At 38.5% G+C, this 18101-nt stretch overlaps 2 protein-coding genes across 5 annotated transcripts in view; one reads left to right on the plus strand and one right to left on the minus strand.

Moving 5' to 3' along the window:
* UMAD1 (UBAP1-MVB12-associated (UMA) domain containing 1) overlaps window positions 1-14498 on the minus strand; it is a 232207-nt gene extending 217709 nt beyond the window's left edge. Inside the window, exon 1 of one of the 3 annotated variants that reach the window (XM_024766978.1) lies at window positions 14405-14498. The gene's annotated coding sequence lies outside the window, so the exon portion shown is untranslated. The other 2 variants (XM_024766977.1, XM_024766979.1) reach the window with 2 other exon arrangements.
* A 59-nt stretch (window positions 14499-14557) lies between these two features.
* RPA3 (replication protein A3) lies at window positions 14558-17819 on the plus strand. 2 transcript variants are annotated; one of them, XM_024766981.1, is made up of 4 exons: window positions 14558-14695; window positions 15870-15944; window positions 16765-16873; window positions 17434-17819. In XM_024766981.1, exons 1-4 carry the CDS (start codon window positions 14669-14671, stop codon window positions 17514-17516), a joined length of 294 nt encoding a protein of 97 aa, XP_024622749.1. In that variant the 5' UTR covers window positions 14558-14668; the 3' UTR covers window positions 17517-17819. The 2 variants fall into 2 exon arrangements, with proteins under 2 accessions (XP_024622749.1, XP_024622748.1); XM_024766980.1 differs by having other exon boundaries at window positions 14638-14767.
* The last annotated feature ends 282 nt before the right edge of the window (window positions 17820-18101 follow it).

Raw genomic sequence — 18101 nt, forward strand, 5'->3', positions numbered from 1 at the left:
GGTAGAAAAAGAAAAGAAGGGAGGGGGGGGGGGGGGGGGGGAAAGAGGAAGAGAAAAAAGAAAAGGAGAAGCAAAAAGTTTATCAGAGAGTGTCACATGTGGTAAGTAATGTTTATGAACTTTGGCTTGTGGGTGCATGTACTAGGTCCTGACATGAAATGTCACGTTTCATGTTTAGGTTGGAGACAAAAGAGTTTCAAAGACACTAATCCTACTTTGGTGCTCACACACTCCCTAAAAGAATTTTGTAAAATCATGTGCTATCTTGTACATTTTACGTTGACATCTAAACCTTTACACTGAAAATTATAGAGAATGTAGTTTCTAGCATATTATATTTATATGTTGAAATAAAACAACTGTATCATTCTTTTAAATTTATCTCATGTAATCTAAACACCACAGCATTTTAATATCCACCATCAGCCATTTTAAAATATACAAGCAAGTTCTTTCTTTTCTAACAGCAGGAAATTTGACATTGTTCTATTTTCTCCTTGAACTCATATTTCCATTTCATTTCCACTGATCTGGAGTAGCTCAGAGATGCCCTCAGAACACTAGTGCAGCTTTTACAACAAACCCAGATGAATACAAAGCAATGGTGGCAATCTCATTTTTAAGAGAGTCTGTCTTCTAAGTTATCACTCCTAACCTTTTCACTTGTCACCTTACTGGAAAGTGGTATCATGAACACATATAAACAGGCGTTAAAAATTGAAGGTACATGATTTAATAAAACTCACTTCCCTATATGACTATATAGTTGCTTTTAGCAAACTGAGACATTAAACATGTATTATTTTCAGCCAAAACAGAACATCTAAAATACTTAGAAAGTCGGAAGACCTCAAACTACAAATTGATGATTATAAAGCGTAGGCAAGGGAGGGTTCTAGAAGAGTGCAGAGGAGCTCTGAAGAACTTCACAGTATAGATTTCAACAGGGGTGAAGCTGGGAATTTTTTCCTTGAATTTATAGTTTTTTACTTTTTTTTTCTATTCTTACAGTTTAAATCCTTTTCTTATTTTAGTTTATATTAAATTAAAGGCAGGAAAAGCTTTTCAGAAATGGGACACGTAGGATTCAAACATGAAATCCTTAAATATAATACAGGAAATTCTAGGTTAAAAGAGTACTGAGGGCAATGGGGGGAGGGGGTTGTAGTTTATCGCCTCAACTTGATGACTTTTAACACTTGGCTTTATTTGCCATGGACAGCAACACCGGGTTGCATTTGACAATCTCAACAGCCAGCTACTCCTCATTCCCATGCAAGATACCTACAACCAAGAACCGTTTGCAATCTTAGCTGTCACCATAATAATAAAATCCTGCTATCATGGAAGCATTACATGATCTGGAATTACTAATTTTCTCTAGCAGAACTGCTTTTCAAGCACACGATAAAGTTACTTTGAAAAGTCACAAGTTGGCCCAAGAAAATTTTAGAACAGAACCTTCTTTCTTCTCAGATCCCTTTTCCATCATTGAAAATTGACAGTCTCACTAAGGTAAAAGAGACCTCAGACAATTTTACTCTCCTCCATTTCTCTGTAAATTATCACCCCTCAAAGTCTCTATCAGAATCATCAGGGAAGTTTTGTGTAGTTTTGCTGCTGTTGTTGGATTTGGGGGGTTTGTTTTCCTTTTAATTAACTACCCTATTATTTTCAGAATCAAGAATGGTAGCCTGGCAATGATAAAGACTGACTGCTTTTTTCCACTACTGTCTCTTACTCATAAAATGAAAAATAGGATAGCATAAAAAAGTCTCCACTGATTCTACTAATTTAGGGGAGAGGAAATCACCTATTACATTAGACCAGAGTTTCTCAACCTCTTCACTCTTAGCATTTTAGACCAGATAATGCTTTGTCGTAAACTACTCCTCTGTAGATGGGTGCGATCACCTAGTATGTGATGCATTCTAGTCAGAAGCGATCTTAATTTCAAGAGGTTTTATTAAAACAAACAAAAACTTCCCTCTTTTTAATGCAGGACGTGCAAAAACCATTCTTTTTTTTCTAAAGAAGGATGTTAAATAGTGTGAAGAGATATAAGTTTAGAAGATAAAGTTGCTGCCTTTGAGAGCTTATAACAAACCACGCTTATAAGTTATACCATTTTGGTCTCATTCATTGACGAAGAATGTAATTTAAAGGCTTTAGTGTTATCCCGACTCCTCTAAATTAATGACACAATTATATATTTTTATGTTTCAGAAAAGTTACAAGTATAATTCTACTGTCACACACAAAAATTTGATTTTGGCTTAAATAACACTGATACCTACCAATAAAATACTAGTTTCTAACCACTGTGTTCAATGTTGTAAATCTAAAATGAAAACACACCCTGAAAAAGACCCCAGGCAACTCTAATAAAAGCATCTCTTCACATGAAACAAATACCTTAGGTGATTTACTTAAATAGGTGATTTATTTAATAAAGTCGTAAGGAAGAACGAAGTAGACCAATTGTGAGATCACCCCTCTTTATAACTCTCTATAACACAGAGAAACGGAGAATTTAAAAAAATAAAGTAAAGCATTATTCAGTGTGGGTCTTTAAATATCTCTATTTGCTCACTTAAATACATCTAACACACAACAGGAACCATTACATACATCTTCCAAAAAAACTCACTCCTCAACTGCCCATTAAAAATCGACATCATTCGACTTCCAGTACAATCTAACTGCATCATTAAAAGTATTTCCTTCCTAAATAAAAACAAACTTCTAAAATTCAGTCGTTTGTTCATTTGCTCACTTTTTAATTCATTCAACCAACATGTTTTGAAGGCCAAATACTAGCCAGGCACAGTTCTAGGCCCTAGAGAACAACACCAAACAAGGCAGTTTCTCCAAATTCAAGGAACTATCTAATCTATTTGCTGCCTTTTGGCCTGCCTCTCTACCACCTCTCACAAGGCCAGTGGGCACAAAGCATGGTGCCGAGTCCTGTGTAAAACCAGCACAGGCCAAGCAAGCGGCTAACAAGTTGTTAACAGTCTAGTCAAATATTGTTACCTGTCTGAAGACTTGCTTCAGACTCCTGAGTAAATAAGAAAGCTGACTGTTTCACCTCCCCCAAATTTTTCATCAAAATGCACATAAAGAAACACAAGAAAAAAACTGGCAATAACTATCAACCGTATGCCAAAGTCTGAGTCAAATGTCCGTGAACTCCACAATCAGTGGGGATTGACCAAGAAGTACAACTGACCAAGAGTTCATTACTGTGCTCTCTGCCACATGCTACATCTTCTGAAATCCTATCCAAGGATGAATGAATGAATAAGCAAATAGACAAGCAAACTATTACAACAGGAGAGTGAACCACGAAGATGGAGAAAGTATTTCATCCATCCTCATTGCCTGAACTTAATTCTAAAACACAGCTGTACCTACCAGAAAACAATAGGCTGCCAGACATCCCACTGCATGGGAATTCTTTCTAAAGTCTGGCAAAATTGGATTCCCTCCCTTGACCCTCCCCTTCTCCTGGGAGATCTTCTACCTCCATTCAAATATGATAGTTTTTGGCCTTGGCAAGCAACAGGGAAAAATAAGGAGGGAAATGGTTTATAACTGCCCAAGGAAGACTTTGTAAAACTGGGTCCCAGACAGAAAAAGCTCCATGAGCAGAACACAGGAAAGAGATCTACTTTCATGTTTGAAGAATTACAAACGGCTCCTAATTCTCTAATTCATTCAGAGATCTCAACAGTCTGAGCCACGGAAGACTCAATCTCGGCCTGGCAGACCCACACATGATGAGTTTCTGTTAGCCACTGTGAACTGAACAAGCCAAGGAACGTGTGCAACCGCCTGTCTTCTGGGACTAGACACAGAAACAAGAAGCTGCCTGCAATAGAAAGTTCAGTGAGGAAGACGAAAGTAGCCCGCTCCCCCAGTCTCTGCTTCAATGAATAAACATAAGGAATGGAAAATATAGACTGAAAGATCAAGAGGAAAAATATCTCCCTGATGATAATTTTCCACAAGAAACTGTTGAACAGTATAGACAACATCTTGGTAACACTCGAATGGTTGTAAGAGGACACAGTCTCTTCCATCCAGGCTGCTGAGCAGAGCTGGGCGAAACATACCGTCACCCAGATGCTTCAGGATTCTCACTCCTAGACAAGCCCACACACTTTCCTTCCTTCTGGGGAAGCACGCTGGGGTTTTCTTCCACCTTAACTAACACCGTTCATCATCACTAAGATGTCCAGCAGATACTTTAGGACAATTTGCTCACGCTACTAACAGTTATAACTTACAATTTATTACTTAAGTACTTAGGGTAACCAGGCACTGTGCTCAGGGATTTACATACGCAAATCTTATTTAATGCTTAAAATAACCCCATGAAGCTTTATTATCTCCCATGTTTATACAGAAATTGAAGCTCTGACAGGATAATTTTTCCAAAAGTCACCTAAGTATCAAGATTTAATCTAGGTCTATATCCTTCACCCTGTGATGTAGTGCTTCAGTGTCCAAGGCTGAGTCATCTTCCCAGCACACATGTCCTACTCTACTCTCTATCTCAGAAAAAAGCATGGTGGTCCAAACAGCTGCTAGAGACAGAACCGTAAGTGTTACCTTAATTTCACCCTCTCCCTTTCATCCACTCTCCCCTACCCACTAAGTCCTGCAACCTCATGATATCTCATGAAACTTTTGGTTTCTCTCTATTCCTACTGCCCCTACTTGGGTTCAGCTCACCAACATCTCCAGTTTGATTACTGCAACCCCCTTGGGTGTCTCTCCAACATAGTGGACCCCGCTATGTTCCCAACATCTTTGTACCCAATCCTCCCCAAGTCCCCTTCTACACCATAGTTGTTTGGAAGATGTATGGCCAAGTGACTAGAGCTGGCAAATTAGATTCTCCCAAGAGCCGTTCACAAAGTTTGGGATAACCATGCAGGTCTATGTAAACAGTGAAGCAACAATTGCTTGGCTGAAGAGAAAGTGGTCTCAAAAGAGACAGAAGACAGTCTGGATTCTGAAAGCTTTCCTCTTCATGGCTTCAGTTCCTTATAAGGCTAATAAACCTTAGACTAGTCAAGCTAACCCAAAATAGTTCTAATCAGTTTCCTTTTGACCTAAAAGTAAACTGGCTAGAAGGTGGAGACAATCCAAATGTACCCAAAATAAAGAGTGGATAAACAAAATATGGTATTTACTACATACAATGGACTATTATTCAGCATTAAAAGGAATGAAACTCTGATACATGCTACAACACAGAAGAACCTTGAAGACATTATGATAAGTGAAATAAGCCAGACGGAAAAGGACAAATATTGTATGAGTCTACTTGTATGAGGTAGCTAGAGTAGTCAAATTCATAGACTGTATAATGCGCAGAGAGTTTTAGTATGGGATGATGACAAAGTTTGGGAGACGGATGACAGCAATGGTTGTACAACAATGTGAATGCACCTAATGCCACTGAGCCATCCAATTAAAAATGGTTAAGATGGCAATTTTTATGTACATTTTACCACAATCAATCAATCAAAAAAAAAAAGTTAAAGCTTGTTTAAAAAGGTCATGTTACTTGTACCAGAAGCACCTTGATCAGGATATTCCTAGACATTCATCATCATGAAACCAGAATACTCAACCTAAAATGTCAAACTGATCACTCCCTTTCCAGCGCTCTCCTCCAGCATCACTATTAAGCTCAACTCCTTGGCATGGCATATAAGGAAGACATTCCAAATTCTGGTCTCTACTTAGCTTCATCCTTAATTCTTCACTCCCCAGTTCCCTACTATACCTTCACCAAGACCTTGTTATCCTCAACAACTAACAGAATCCCCACATTGGCTCTCTAAAGGAGTACTTGTGGTAATGTCTTAAATATAAATATGTATTTTTAATGTATGGGTAACCCAATAAAAGAATAAAGAAAATCTATAGAAGCCAGAAAAGAATCTATAAATCCACAAGGGTATATGCAAATACTAGAGTTAACATTTTCCCTGTGGCCACTTTTGATTTCTAATGACTAAAAGCCTGAGTTTTAATTATCCATGTCCCACAGGGAACAAGGACAAAGTCTGTGGCTAAACATCTTTGGAAGAAGGAAACAAAGATCTTCCCTGGAGTAAAATACCCTAAAACTAAACCTCAAAAAACTCAACAAAAACGTTCCAAGAAACATGAATTCATAATCAAAAAATACTATACAAATAAAGAAATAAGCCACAGTGAGCAAGAGTCAACAGAATCAAAAAACTCTACAGAATCAGACCCATCAAGACTGTGGGTATCAAAACTAGACCATAAACAGACTTACTTTATATTCTGTAATATATGGAGAAATAAAGGGAGAACTAAGACTATGACAAAAGAATATCAGTAAAAACTACTAAGATTTGTAAAAAGAACCAAACAGAACTTCTAGAAACAAATAAAAACTAGTATTGAAATTAAAGCAGTAAGGCCAGAAACTATCAAACTCTTAGAGGAAAACATAGGAAGAACACTCTATGACATAAATCACAGCAAGATCCTTTCTGACCCACCTCCTAGAGTAATGGAAATAAAAACAAAAATAAACAAATGGGACCTAATGAAACTTCAAAGCTTTTGCACAGCAAAGGAAACCATAATCAAGACCAAAAGACAACCCTCAGAATGGGAGAAAACATTTGCAAATGAAGCAACTGACAAAGGATTAATCTCCAAAATTTACAAGCAGCTCATGCAGCTCAATAACAAAAAAACAAACAATCCCATCCAAAAATGGGCAGAAGACCTAAACAGACATTTCTCCAAAGAAGATATACAGAATGCCAACAAACACATGAAAGAATGCTCAACATCATTAATCATTAGAGAAATGCAAATCAAAACTACAATGAGATATCATCTCACACCAGTCAGAATGGCCATCATCAAAAAATCTAGAAACAATAAATGCTGGAGAGGGTGTGGAGAAAAGGGGACACTCTTGCACTGCTGGTGGGAATGTGAATTGGTTCAGCCACTATGGAGAACAGTATGGAGGTTCCTTAAAAAACTACAAATAGAATTACCATATGACCCAGCAATCCCACTACTGGGCATATACCCTGAGAAAACCAAAATTCAAAAAGAGTCATGTACCAAAATGTTCATTGCAGCTCTATTTACAATAGCCCGGAGATGGAAACAACCTAAGCGCCCATCATCGGATGAATGGATAAAGAAGATGTGGCACATATACACAATGGAATATTACTCAGCCTTAAAAAGAAATGAAATTGAGTTATTTGTAATGAGATGGATAGACCTAGAGTCTGTCATACAGAGTGAAGTAAGTCAGAAAGAAAAAGACAAATACCGTATGCTAACACATATATATGGAATTTAAGGGGAAAAAAATGTCATGAAGAACCTAGGGGTAAGACAGGAATAAAGACGCAGACCTACTGGAGAATGGACTTGAGGATATGGGGAGGGGGAAGGGTGAGTTTTGACAGGGCGAGAGAGAGTCATGGACATATACACACTAACAAACGTAGTAAGGTAGATAGCTAGGGGGAAGCAGCTGCAAGGCACAGGGATAATAGCTCGGGGCTTTGGGACAGCCTGGAGGGGTGGGATGGGGAGAGTGGGAGGGAGGGAGACGCAAGAGGGAAGACATATGGGAACATATGTATATGTATAGCTGATTCACTTTGTTATAAAGCAGAAACTAACACCATTGTAAAGCAATTATACCCCAATAAAGATGTTTAAAAAAAAAAAAAAGAAATTAAAGCAAATGACTCACAACTGCATAAAGAATTAGTAAACTGGAAAATTAGAAAAAATTATCCAGAATTCAGCACAAAGAGTCAAAACCACTGAATTCTAAAACAGAGATCAAGAGCACATGAGGTCCTTCCTACTTCTAATCGGAGTTCCAGAAGGAGTTAGAGAATAGGAGAGAAGCAATATTCAAAGAGATAATGGTTGAAAATGTCCAAGTGCTGATAAAGACAAGATCATCAGATTCACAAAGCACAACATATTCACCAGAAAACTAAATAAAAGAACTCCTCATCAGGATACATTATACAGTGAAACTGCAGAATACCAAAAACGAACTGAAGATCAAGCAGATAGAGACATGAAAGAATAAAATCACAATTTAAAAGAAAAGCAAATATTATAAGAGTAAAATAATATCAGAGTAGTCTTGAGAGAAATTAATTGTCCATTTAGAATTCTATGTAAATAGATAATAAACCTATCTTTTGAAAACAAGAATGAAATAACCATATTCAGAAAAACACAAACTGATGGAATGTACTGCCAACAATTCTCACTGAAAGAACTTCCGAAGAAGGTACCTCAAAAAAAAAAAGGGGGGAGGAAACAACCACAGAAAAAAAGTTGAGATGTAAAAATAAACAGTAAGTGAAGAAAATGATACATATATGAATAATTCCAAGCAAATATTAACTGCATAAGATAATAATAATGCCTAATTTGTGGAGTTAAAAGGAATCAAGATAGAACTAAAACTCTAGACAACAGCATACAATTGGAAAAAGGTCAGTGGAGTTGTAGGTTCTTGTCTTGACACAGAGTAAAGTAACTTTAGACTTTAATGTGTTTGTTAAAGCGTGACCACAAAATATTTTATTAAAGAATATGTAACATTCAAACTAATACAGAGGAATAAAGTGGAATTACGGGAGAAAAATAAAAAGTCAATTCAAAAGAAGGCAAGAGAGGAGAAAAAAATAAACAACAACAAAAAAAAGCAGAACACACAGGAAGCACAAAATGACTGTTAAAATGAACCCATAAATATCAGGAGCCACAATCGATGTAAATGGACAAAAGATAGAAAAACTAAACCTCTAGCTACATGCACCATTTACAAGAGAAACACCTAAAACATAAGGACCCAGAAAAGTTGAAAGTTATCAGGCCAACGCAGACACAAATACCACAAGGGTCACACAGTATAAATATCAAATAAGGTGTACTGGCGATAACATAACAAGCACAGAAGTGGCAAAGCACTCATGATCCACCACACACTAGTGTTCCCAGAAAAAAAGAATCCAGCTTCCACATAACCATTCCATACTTCACATTATACTGCAAAGCTATGGTAATCAAAATGGTGTGGTACTAGCACAAAAATAGACATAAAGATCAATGGAAGAGAATAGAGAGCCCAGAAATAAACCCACACACCTACAGGCAATTAATCTTCAACAAAGGAGGCAAGAATATACAATGAAGAAAAGAAATTCTCTTCAACAAGTGGTGTGGGGAAAGCTGAACAGCTACAAGTAAGTCAATGAAATCAGAACACTCCCTCACACCACATACAAAAATAAACTCAAAATGGTTTAAAGACCTTAATATAAGACATGGCACCATAAAACTCCTAGAAGAGAACATAGGCAAAACATTCTCTCATATAAAATGTAGCAGTACTTTTGTAGATCAGTCTCCCAAGGCAAAAGAAATAAAAGCAAAAATAAACAAATGGGACCTAATCAAACTTAAAAGCTTTGGCATAGCAAAGGAAACCATAAACAAAACAAAAACATAACCTATGGAATGGGAGAAAATATTTGCAAATGATGTGACTGACAAGGGGTTAATATCCAAAATATACAAACAGCTCATATAACTCAACACTGAAAAAACAAACATCCCAATCAATAAATGGGCAGAAGACCTAAATAGACATTTTTCTAAAGAAGACATACAGATGACAAACAGGCACGTGAAAAGATGCTCAACATAGCTAATTATTAGGGAAATGAAATTCAAAACCACAATGAGGTATCACCTCACACCTGTCAGAATGGCCATCATCAAAAAGTCTACAAATAATAAATGCTGTGGAGGGTGTGGAGAAAAGGGAACCCTCCTACACTGTTGATGGGAATGTAAATTGGTGCAGCCACTATGAAAAACAGTACAGAGGTTCCTTAAAATACTAAATTAGACTACCATATGATGCAGCAATCCCACTCCTGAGCATATATCCAGAAAAGATGAAAACTCTAATTCGAAAAGATATATGCACCCCAATGTTCATAGCAGCACTATTTACAATAGCGAAGACATAGAAACAACCCGAATGTCCATCAACAGATGACTGGCTTAAAAAGAGGTGGTATGGGGTTCCCCTGGTGGTACAGTGGTTAACAATCCGCCTGCCAATGCAGGGGACACAGGTTTGAGCCCTGGTCCTGGAAGATCCCACATGCCGCGGAGCAGCTAAGCCCGTGCTCCACAACTACCGAGTCTGGGCTCTAGAGCCCGCGAGCCACAATTACTGAGCCCACATGCTACAACTACTGAAATCCGCAGGCCTAGAGCCCGTGCTCCGCAACAAGAGAAGCCACCGCAATGAGAAGCCGGTGCACTGCGACGAAGAGTAGCCCCTACTCGCCGCAACTAAGGAGAAGCCTGCAAGCAGCAACGAAGACCCAACACAGCCAAAAAATAAGTAAATTTTTAAAAAAAGAAAAAAGAGGTAGTATATGTATACACACACACACACACACACACACACACACACACACACACACACACAGTGGACGATTACTCAGCCATAAAAAAGAATGCAATACTGCTATTTCCAGCACCATGGATGGACCTAAAGAATATTATACTAAGTAAGTCAGACAGAGAGAGACAAATACTATATGACATCACTTATATGTGGAATCTAAAAAATAAAAAAATTAAATCTATATACAAAACAGAAACAGACTCAGACATAGAAAACAAATTTATGGTTATCAAAGGGGAGAGGGAAGCAGGGAGGGATAAATTAGAAGTACGGGATTAACAGATAGAAACTACTACACATAAAATAGATAAGCCACAGAGATTTACTGTATAGCACAAGGAACGATATTCAGTATCTTATAATAACCTACAGTGGAAAAGATTCTGAAAGGAACATAAAACTGAGTCACTTTGTACACCTGTAACTAACACAATATTGTAAATTAATTATACTTCAATTAAAACAAATAATAAGAATCCAGCCTCCACACATTTGGGCAATTCTGTCATAATGGAAGCTTACTGCTTAAAGAAGCGTCTTGCTGGGAAGGAGCTGCTGGAGCCCACAGGCTGGTATCAGTCTGCTCCTCCTTTGAGCTGAGACCTGCCAGGTCAGCTCTCTGATAAGCCACCAAAGAGATGAGGAAATGAACATCCAAGCTCATGAGTCTTGCCTCCCTTAGGTGAAGTACTGGAAGGAAAAAGAGACAGCAAACAAATTCTAACGAAAAGAAAGCCGATGTGTCTACAGTAGTAGCAACAAAATTAACTTTAAGCAAAAAGCATGATTTGAGATAGTCACTACTTCATCGCACCATTTTATTTCATAATCTTCATCTTGTATGTAGTGAAAACCAAATCTTCAAAAATATATAGCACAAGTCATCAGAAGTTCAAGGAGAAACTGCCAATGCTACCATTTGCAATTATCTCTATAAGTGAGACATTAATCAGACAAAAGGTAAGAAAATAGAAATAGCTGAATACTGCAATTAACAAGTTTGATCCAATAACTGGAAAACACAATTTTCTTCTGAAGAATACATGAAACGTTTGCAAAAACTTGATGTCTTAAAGCAAGTCTCATACTTTCAGAGCTAGTATCAGACAGACCATACCATTTGATGATAATGTAATTACACTAGAAATTAACAGCAAAACAACTTTAATAAATAAAACCTATATATTTGGAAAAAAAACAACCCTTAAATCAAAGAAGAAATATGCCATAAACTAGAAAATATTTAAAACTTAATGATGATGAACACCTACTTATGAAAAACTTGTGGGATATGCTTAAAGCAGAAGGTACAGGTTACTATACCAAACCCAGAACGTTTTACAGGTGAGTTCTACCTAACAGTCAACGAACAGGTATCTCCAAGTTTACACAAAATCTAGAGAATAGAGAAAACACTCCACAACTGATTTCATGAGACTACTCTAATGCTAATAATACCAAAATCTGACAAAGATTATATACAAGCAAGAAAAACTACAGGCCAGTCTCACTCATGAACATGAATGCAAAAATCCTAAACAAAACAATAGCAAATCAAATCCAGGAATACAGAATAAAAGATATCATAACCAAGTTGTGTTTCTTCCAGGAATGTAAGTGTTATTCACCACTGAAAAATATATTCCTTTCATCATCTCAAGGCAAAAAAAATGCATTTGATCAAACTCCATAAACACTCAGTTAAAACTTTTATCAAACTAGGAATAGAAGGGAAAGTTCTTAACCTAATAAGTAGAACTCCAAGGTGTGAAGGACTTCCGGGAGGGCTCTTTAAAGGGAGCTGAGTCCCATGAAGGTAGACCCTTTTGTCTGCCCACTTCTTTGCTGCCTGGAATGGGGACTACATGGCTGACGTTCTACCACCTACCCTGGTCTATGAGGTGATATGGATCAACTGGAATTCTCCTACACTCCTGACAGGAGGATAAATCGGTACCACGCCATTTACGAACAGCTACACGCATGATAAAACTATAGAGAAAAGCTTAGGGTGCTTAACACAAAGTTCAAGAGAGTGTTTCTTTCTGGCTGGTAGAGAGGAGGACTTAACGGAGGATGCCCACCCCTAATGGTGAAGTTCCATTTCTTACTCTAAATGAGAGGCCCACATGGGCTCATTTTATTTCTCTGGAAACTATACATATCAGCTATATATACTCTTCTCTGTGCATGAGATATCACGTAATAAATTTCACGTGACTGAAAAAATATCCAAGAAGCTATTTTAAATTATCTTCTTGCTCATCTCCTTGTTTAGAAAAAAGATGCTCTTGTAGGCAAAAGTGGTTTTTTAACTGTTATAAAACAGTGCTATTAGCATCTGGTGCTTTAAGGGCTGCTCTTTAAAAAACAGTTGCTATTAAAGATATTCATGTGTACTCTACCCTATATAATGCAATCAACTTGGTTTCCAAACCCTGAAGTGCAGAAGATGTTAAGGCTCTGCACGGAATATAAGAGAGGCTCTGCTCACTTTCACCGACAACCACTTTTTTATGCACCAACTGACATGCACCCTGCATCTGCTAACGAAATCCTTCAGATGTTTCAGTGACAGCAACATTAAAAGACAAATATATTTACATAGATGCTAAGTGCTAAATAAACACGGAGACATGCAAACTATCATTTAATTACGGCACATCAGATTTCCATCTTAAATTGCCGCGTGACGTCTCAAACAGGAACTTCTTAGCTTAAGGCAACAGCGGGACTAAACTGGAGACTCTAGATAGGTACCTGAATTGGCTTTAGGCAAACTGATGGACTCGGTTTCCAAAAACTAATAATATCCCCCCGCCCCGATTTTTCTTTTTCCAATTTCCGGAGCACCGTTGGCAGGTTTTTTTTAATGAGCACTTATTCGGGAATATCGCTGGCAAGGCAGGTATCAAATCCCGGAAGATAAAGCCCCCAAAATCAACAGCCACATGAGCCAGCAAGAGATTCAAGAATCCCCTCAAATCTCCTTCAAACGCGTTATCCTCCACGCCTCCTCATCTCCCCTCCAGAGTCCTGAGGTGTGGAAAGCAATAGGGAAAAAGATTCCTGGGGAGTTAAGAAGAAGGAGTCCGTACATCATATGCACAAAACTCAGTCAGCTGGGACCCTGCCATTGAGTTATCTAACCTCCTCATTCTGCGGTTAGGTAAATCACGTCTCAGGAAGAAACGCACCTGCTCAGAATCTAACAGCCATTTAAATTCGTCTCCTCTCCTAGCCCAATGGTCCTTCCCTCACCCACTCCCAAATGCTTCAATTCGTTGCTAACAGTGAGGTGAGAAAACCCGCACCTCCACAGTGTGGCCAGAATGTCGGGGCTAGAAAGGGTCATAGAGGTAATGGGGTCAGGCCCCTCCTCTCACAGGTGGGGAAACTGACGAAGGAAAGTAACGCAGCTGGGGCGGTAAATCAGCGACCCTCTGCCACCGAGCAGCAGGAGCTTCACAAAGGCGATGAAAATCACTGGCGACCCCACTTCTCGTTTCCAGAGGGCGGGGGTCAAAAAGAGACCCGCTCCCTAGGTTTCATTCAGCAAGAACCCCGCGCTTCCCAAGCAGAAGTGGGAAGAGGGGAGGCGGGGAAATGCTAACAGCTGGTGGCGCAGCACCGAGAGTGCCACGGGGGAACAGGTACCCACTCCCGCCTCTCTCTTCCGCAACAGTAAGGCTGCGGCGACTCCCGCGAGAAGAGGTACCTGAAGCTCGCGCCGCAGTCCCCCGCCGCACCAGCACAGGAGCCCGCCACCCTGCTTCCGGCGTTAAGTCGCGGCGGGGAAGACCGATACTTCACAAGGGAGCCTCAGCCCCGCCCCATCCAAGCCCCGCCTCCACGTACGCTTCGCGGAAGACCCAGGTAACTTCCGGGACGCCGCGCGTCCCTAAGCAGCCGATCCCCACTTCCGGACGGGTCCTTGCCTTTTTCTTCGCTTTCGGGGGACTGCGCGATTGCTATCGAGATTTCCGTGCGTTTGATTGGTGGAGCGAGAGTGCTGGCCACCGCCGATTGGTTTCGGAGGAATCCGCCCCGTAGACGTCCGTGGGGCGCACAGTCTCAGTTGTCCGCTAGTTTCCTGCCCGCTGCTGGCATTGCGTTGTAATCATGGTGGACGTGATGGAGTCGCCCAAGGTGCGCATCAACGCCAGCATGCTAGCTCAGTTCATAGACCAGCCCGTTTGCTTCGTAGGGAGGCTGGAGAAGGTGCGCACACTCACCACCCTGGGCTTCTTGGGGGAGGGGCTCCGTGACAGTCAGGGTGGCGGCCTCAGGGTGTGTAACGGAGGGTGAATGAGGAGGCACAGCCTTACAGCATCACTGCGCTCCCCATTGCTTTATTTCTCACAAGGGAACTTTTTGCACATTTTTTAACCATTGCAGCCCAATTTTGGCGCTTCTTTTAGGACGCGGAATCGCGACGTTTTCGAACGCGCTCCTTTCTAAATTCTAGCGTCCCACCCTCGTTTGTGTTTACTTAAAGGAAATGATAGACATAACTCCATCTACTTCCTGGTTTTTTAGTTACCCAGATTTGACTAGTCCAGTTTTCTTGTTTCCTTCTTTTATGCAGTTTCCTCTTTTCTCAGACTTCATTTTCTCGTTGAAGTCTCTTTCCTATAAAACATTCTTTGTACTTCACTGATCCAATACCAGTCTGTTATTTTACCCCATTATTAGAGTGCAGCCCTTCATCCTGCTGGTGAGCAGCAGGCCCAAAATGTCGGGACCAGGGAACCTAGAAAACTTTTGTATAAAGGCTTATTAGTTTATCTCAGTCACATATCTTCTTGAAATAGGTGTATTCGGACTTCACAGATAGGGAAATTGGTTAGGAGTAGTGTATGGTTCAAGGCCTCAGTAAGTAGCAAAGCTGTCATACAAACCAGATCTGACTGCACTCTGCCGCTGTCTTACAGGACTAGAACCTAGGTTTTCTGACAACCAGTTCTCTCTTTACTTTCTCATGCCTAATTTTTAAAAACATATCCTCTGTGGGATACGTACCATTTAAATCATGGGTGGCAGTAGATCTCACTTTTAGATAATATGGACTCTTTAATTGTTCTTAGCATAGGGTTGCCAGATTTAGCAAATAAAAATACAGGACACATTTGTATGGAAAATGTTTGTTGTTTATCTGAAATTCAGATTTAACTGGGCATCGTTTGATCAGGTATGTATGGTAACACATGATAATGTGAACCAGTTAAACTGTTCAAAAACAATTGCTTTGTGTGCATTGATTAAGTAAGTTTGGGTCAGTCTGCTTATCTTTTGTCAAACTTTTAATATTTTTATTTTTCAGATTCATCCCACTGGGAAAATGTTTATTCTTTCAGATGGAGAAGGAAAAAATGGAACTATTGAGTTGATGGAGCCTGTGTGTTTAAGTATTAATCCTATGTATATTATCGTTAATTCTTCATCTTGTTTTGGTTTGTTGCTCATGTTTCTGATTCTTGGAGTGGATGTATAAAGGACCAGCTTATCAAACTTCCCTCTCTAAAATCAAATATTTGTCCTTTTCTTACATTATATTTCCCTTTACATTTCTAACCAATGATTTTTTTGGCTCTGTTATTTTTTTAATACACCCCTTAAATGCTGGGTGACAATTCTCATTCCTTATGAAAATTACATAAGAAAAATCTTCCATTTAAATCACTTTTTCCTCCATCAAGAGTTTTACATTTTTAAAATTCGGTTTTCTACTTTTGTTTACATTTATTTTCAGTTGTCACTTGTTTTTACATTTTATGTTTATTGTACTTAAAAATATTTTCTTGGTCTTTTATGAAGACAGATCTGTATGCTGTTTGGTTAATGGATGCAGAACACACTGTACAAATGTAGTTAATAGAAAGTTCCTTTCAATGGGTCCTTTTAAACAAATTACTCCTTATGGAAATGCTGGACATTCTCAGTATCCTTAAGTGATTTTGTCTTCAACTTAAACATTTAACTGTATCTTTGGACCTGAAGCCACTGCTAAAGGTAACAGGACTAGTGACATGCTAACAGTAATAAGTACTCAAACATTTTTTAACAAGTTATAATTCCATTTTTGCATTGATAAATTTTAAAATCATTTTGCTACATGAAATGAAAGATAAGATTAGTAAACTGTAGAACAATTTTCCAAGTTAATTATCAACTGAAAATGTGATAACACCAAGTTGACATTTTGTTCTTTGTGTTAGCTTGATGAAGAAATCTCTGGAATCGTGGAAGTAGTTGGAAGAGTAACAGCCAAGGCAACCATTATGTGTGCATCTTATGTGCAGTTTAAAGAAGATAACCATCCTTTTGGTAAATAAAACATTCTGTAATTCATGGAATTAGGTGGAAAACAATTTTAACTTGCTATATCTTGGTCTTGAGTTTCAGTCCTGCTACGTTTTCAATTTCTATAGAATTTTCTGATCCAAAAGGAAAATGGTAGGACATTTTGGCCTGTTTCTAAACAGTGCTTGTGTATGTAGGAAACTCAACAAAGATTAATTAATTAATATTTGTGGAAAGAAAAGTTTTTTAAATGGGGTAAACAAAAATAATGTTAATAGTTATGTTTGATTTTAATATATAGATTAAAGGCATCAAATAATGCATAGCACCTAAAACACAACCAGGCAAGAACTGTGCCTGTACAATGGATGTCAAAATGGGTGGTCTCCTATACTCCATGTCTTTTATTTTTTGGAGCCATGGTTAAATATGATGATCTATATCTCAGTTTTAGGAAATGGACTGTGAAAACAAGTTGACCTCTAAAAGGGAGAGAAAAGAGAAATAGGTATAACTCTTTAGATAGTAATTGATGTTACAGCTTTCCACTGTAGATTAAATGTTTGCTGAACTGTTTCTTTCAGATCTTGGACTTTACAATGAAGCTGTGAAAATTACCCATGAGTTCCCTCAGTTTTTTCCTTTGGGGGTTGTGCAGTATGGTTGAACTTGATGAATTTTTTATGATTGCCAATGAGCTACATTGAAGATTATTAAAGGAGGCCCCTGATATTTAAAGGAGAGATTCCTGTGATTTTTAATACTGCTATTTGTTCTCTTTTTAATTTCATTTACCTAACATTATTAGATATTCCAGTATGGCATTTTCAACAGAACTGGTTTATTGACAGTTCTCACCTAAATCCTCATAAAGGATCATTTCTCTGGCATATGGTCAGATTGGATGCAAGAAAAAAGCAGCTGGCTGAATTTAGTTTTCCATTTTAGTAATAAAAGTTTAAATGATACATATCGTTGGTCATATCATTCTTATTCTTTTAGTCATCTGTTCAGGCACAAACTTGGAATTTCATAGCTGTAAGGTCAGGACTTAGACTTACCAAATGAAACCCTGGGCCAATTGTGCTAAGAATTTACTTGCTACCTCATGAATTACACCATGTTAATTACTTCCTTGACACTCTGTGAAAAAATGATTTTATTAAAACAGCAAATAGAATCCAACATCTTATGTAATTTGTGAGTACCTACATTAGTCAGGGCTCTCTAGAGAATCAGAACCAATAGGATA

Source organism: Neophocaena asiaeorientalis, unplaced genomic scaffold (genome assembly GCF_003031525.2).
Source record: "Neophocaena asiaeorientalis asiaeorientalis breed wild unplaced genomic scaffold, Neophocaena_asiaeorientalis_V1.1 scaffold70, whole genome shotgun sequence".
Lineage (NCBI taxonomy): Eukaryota > Metazoa > Chordata > Mammalia > Artiodactyla > Phocoenidae > Neophocaena > Neophocaena asiaeorientalis.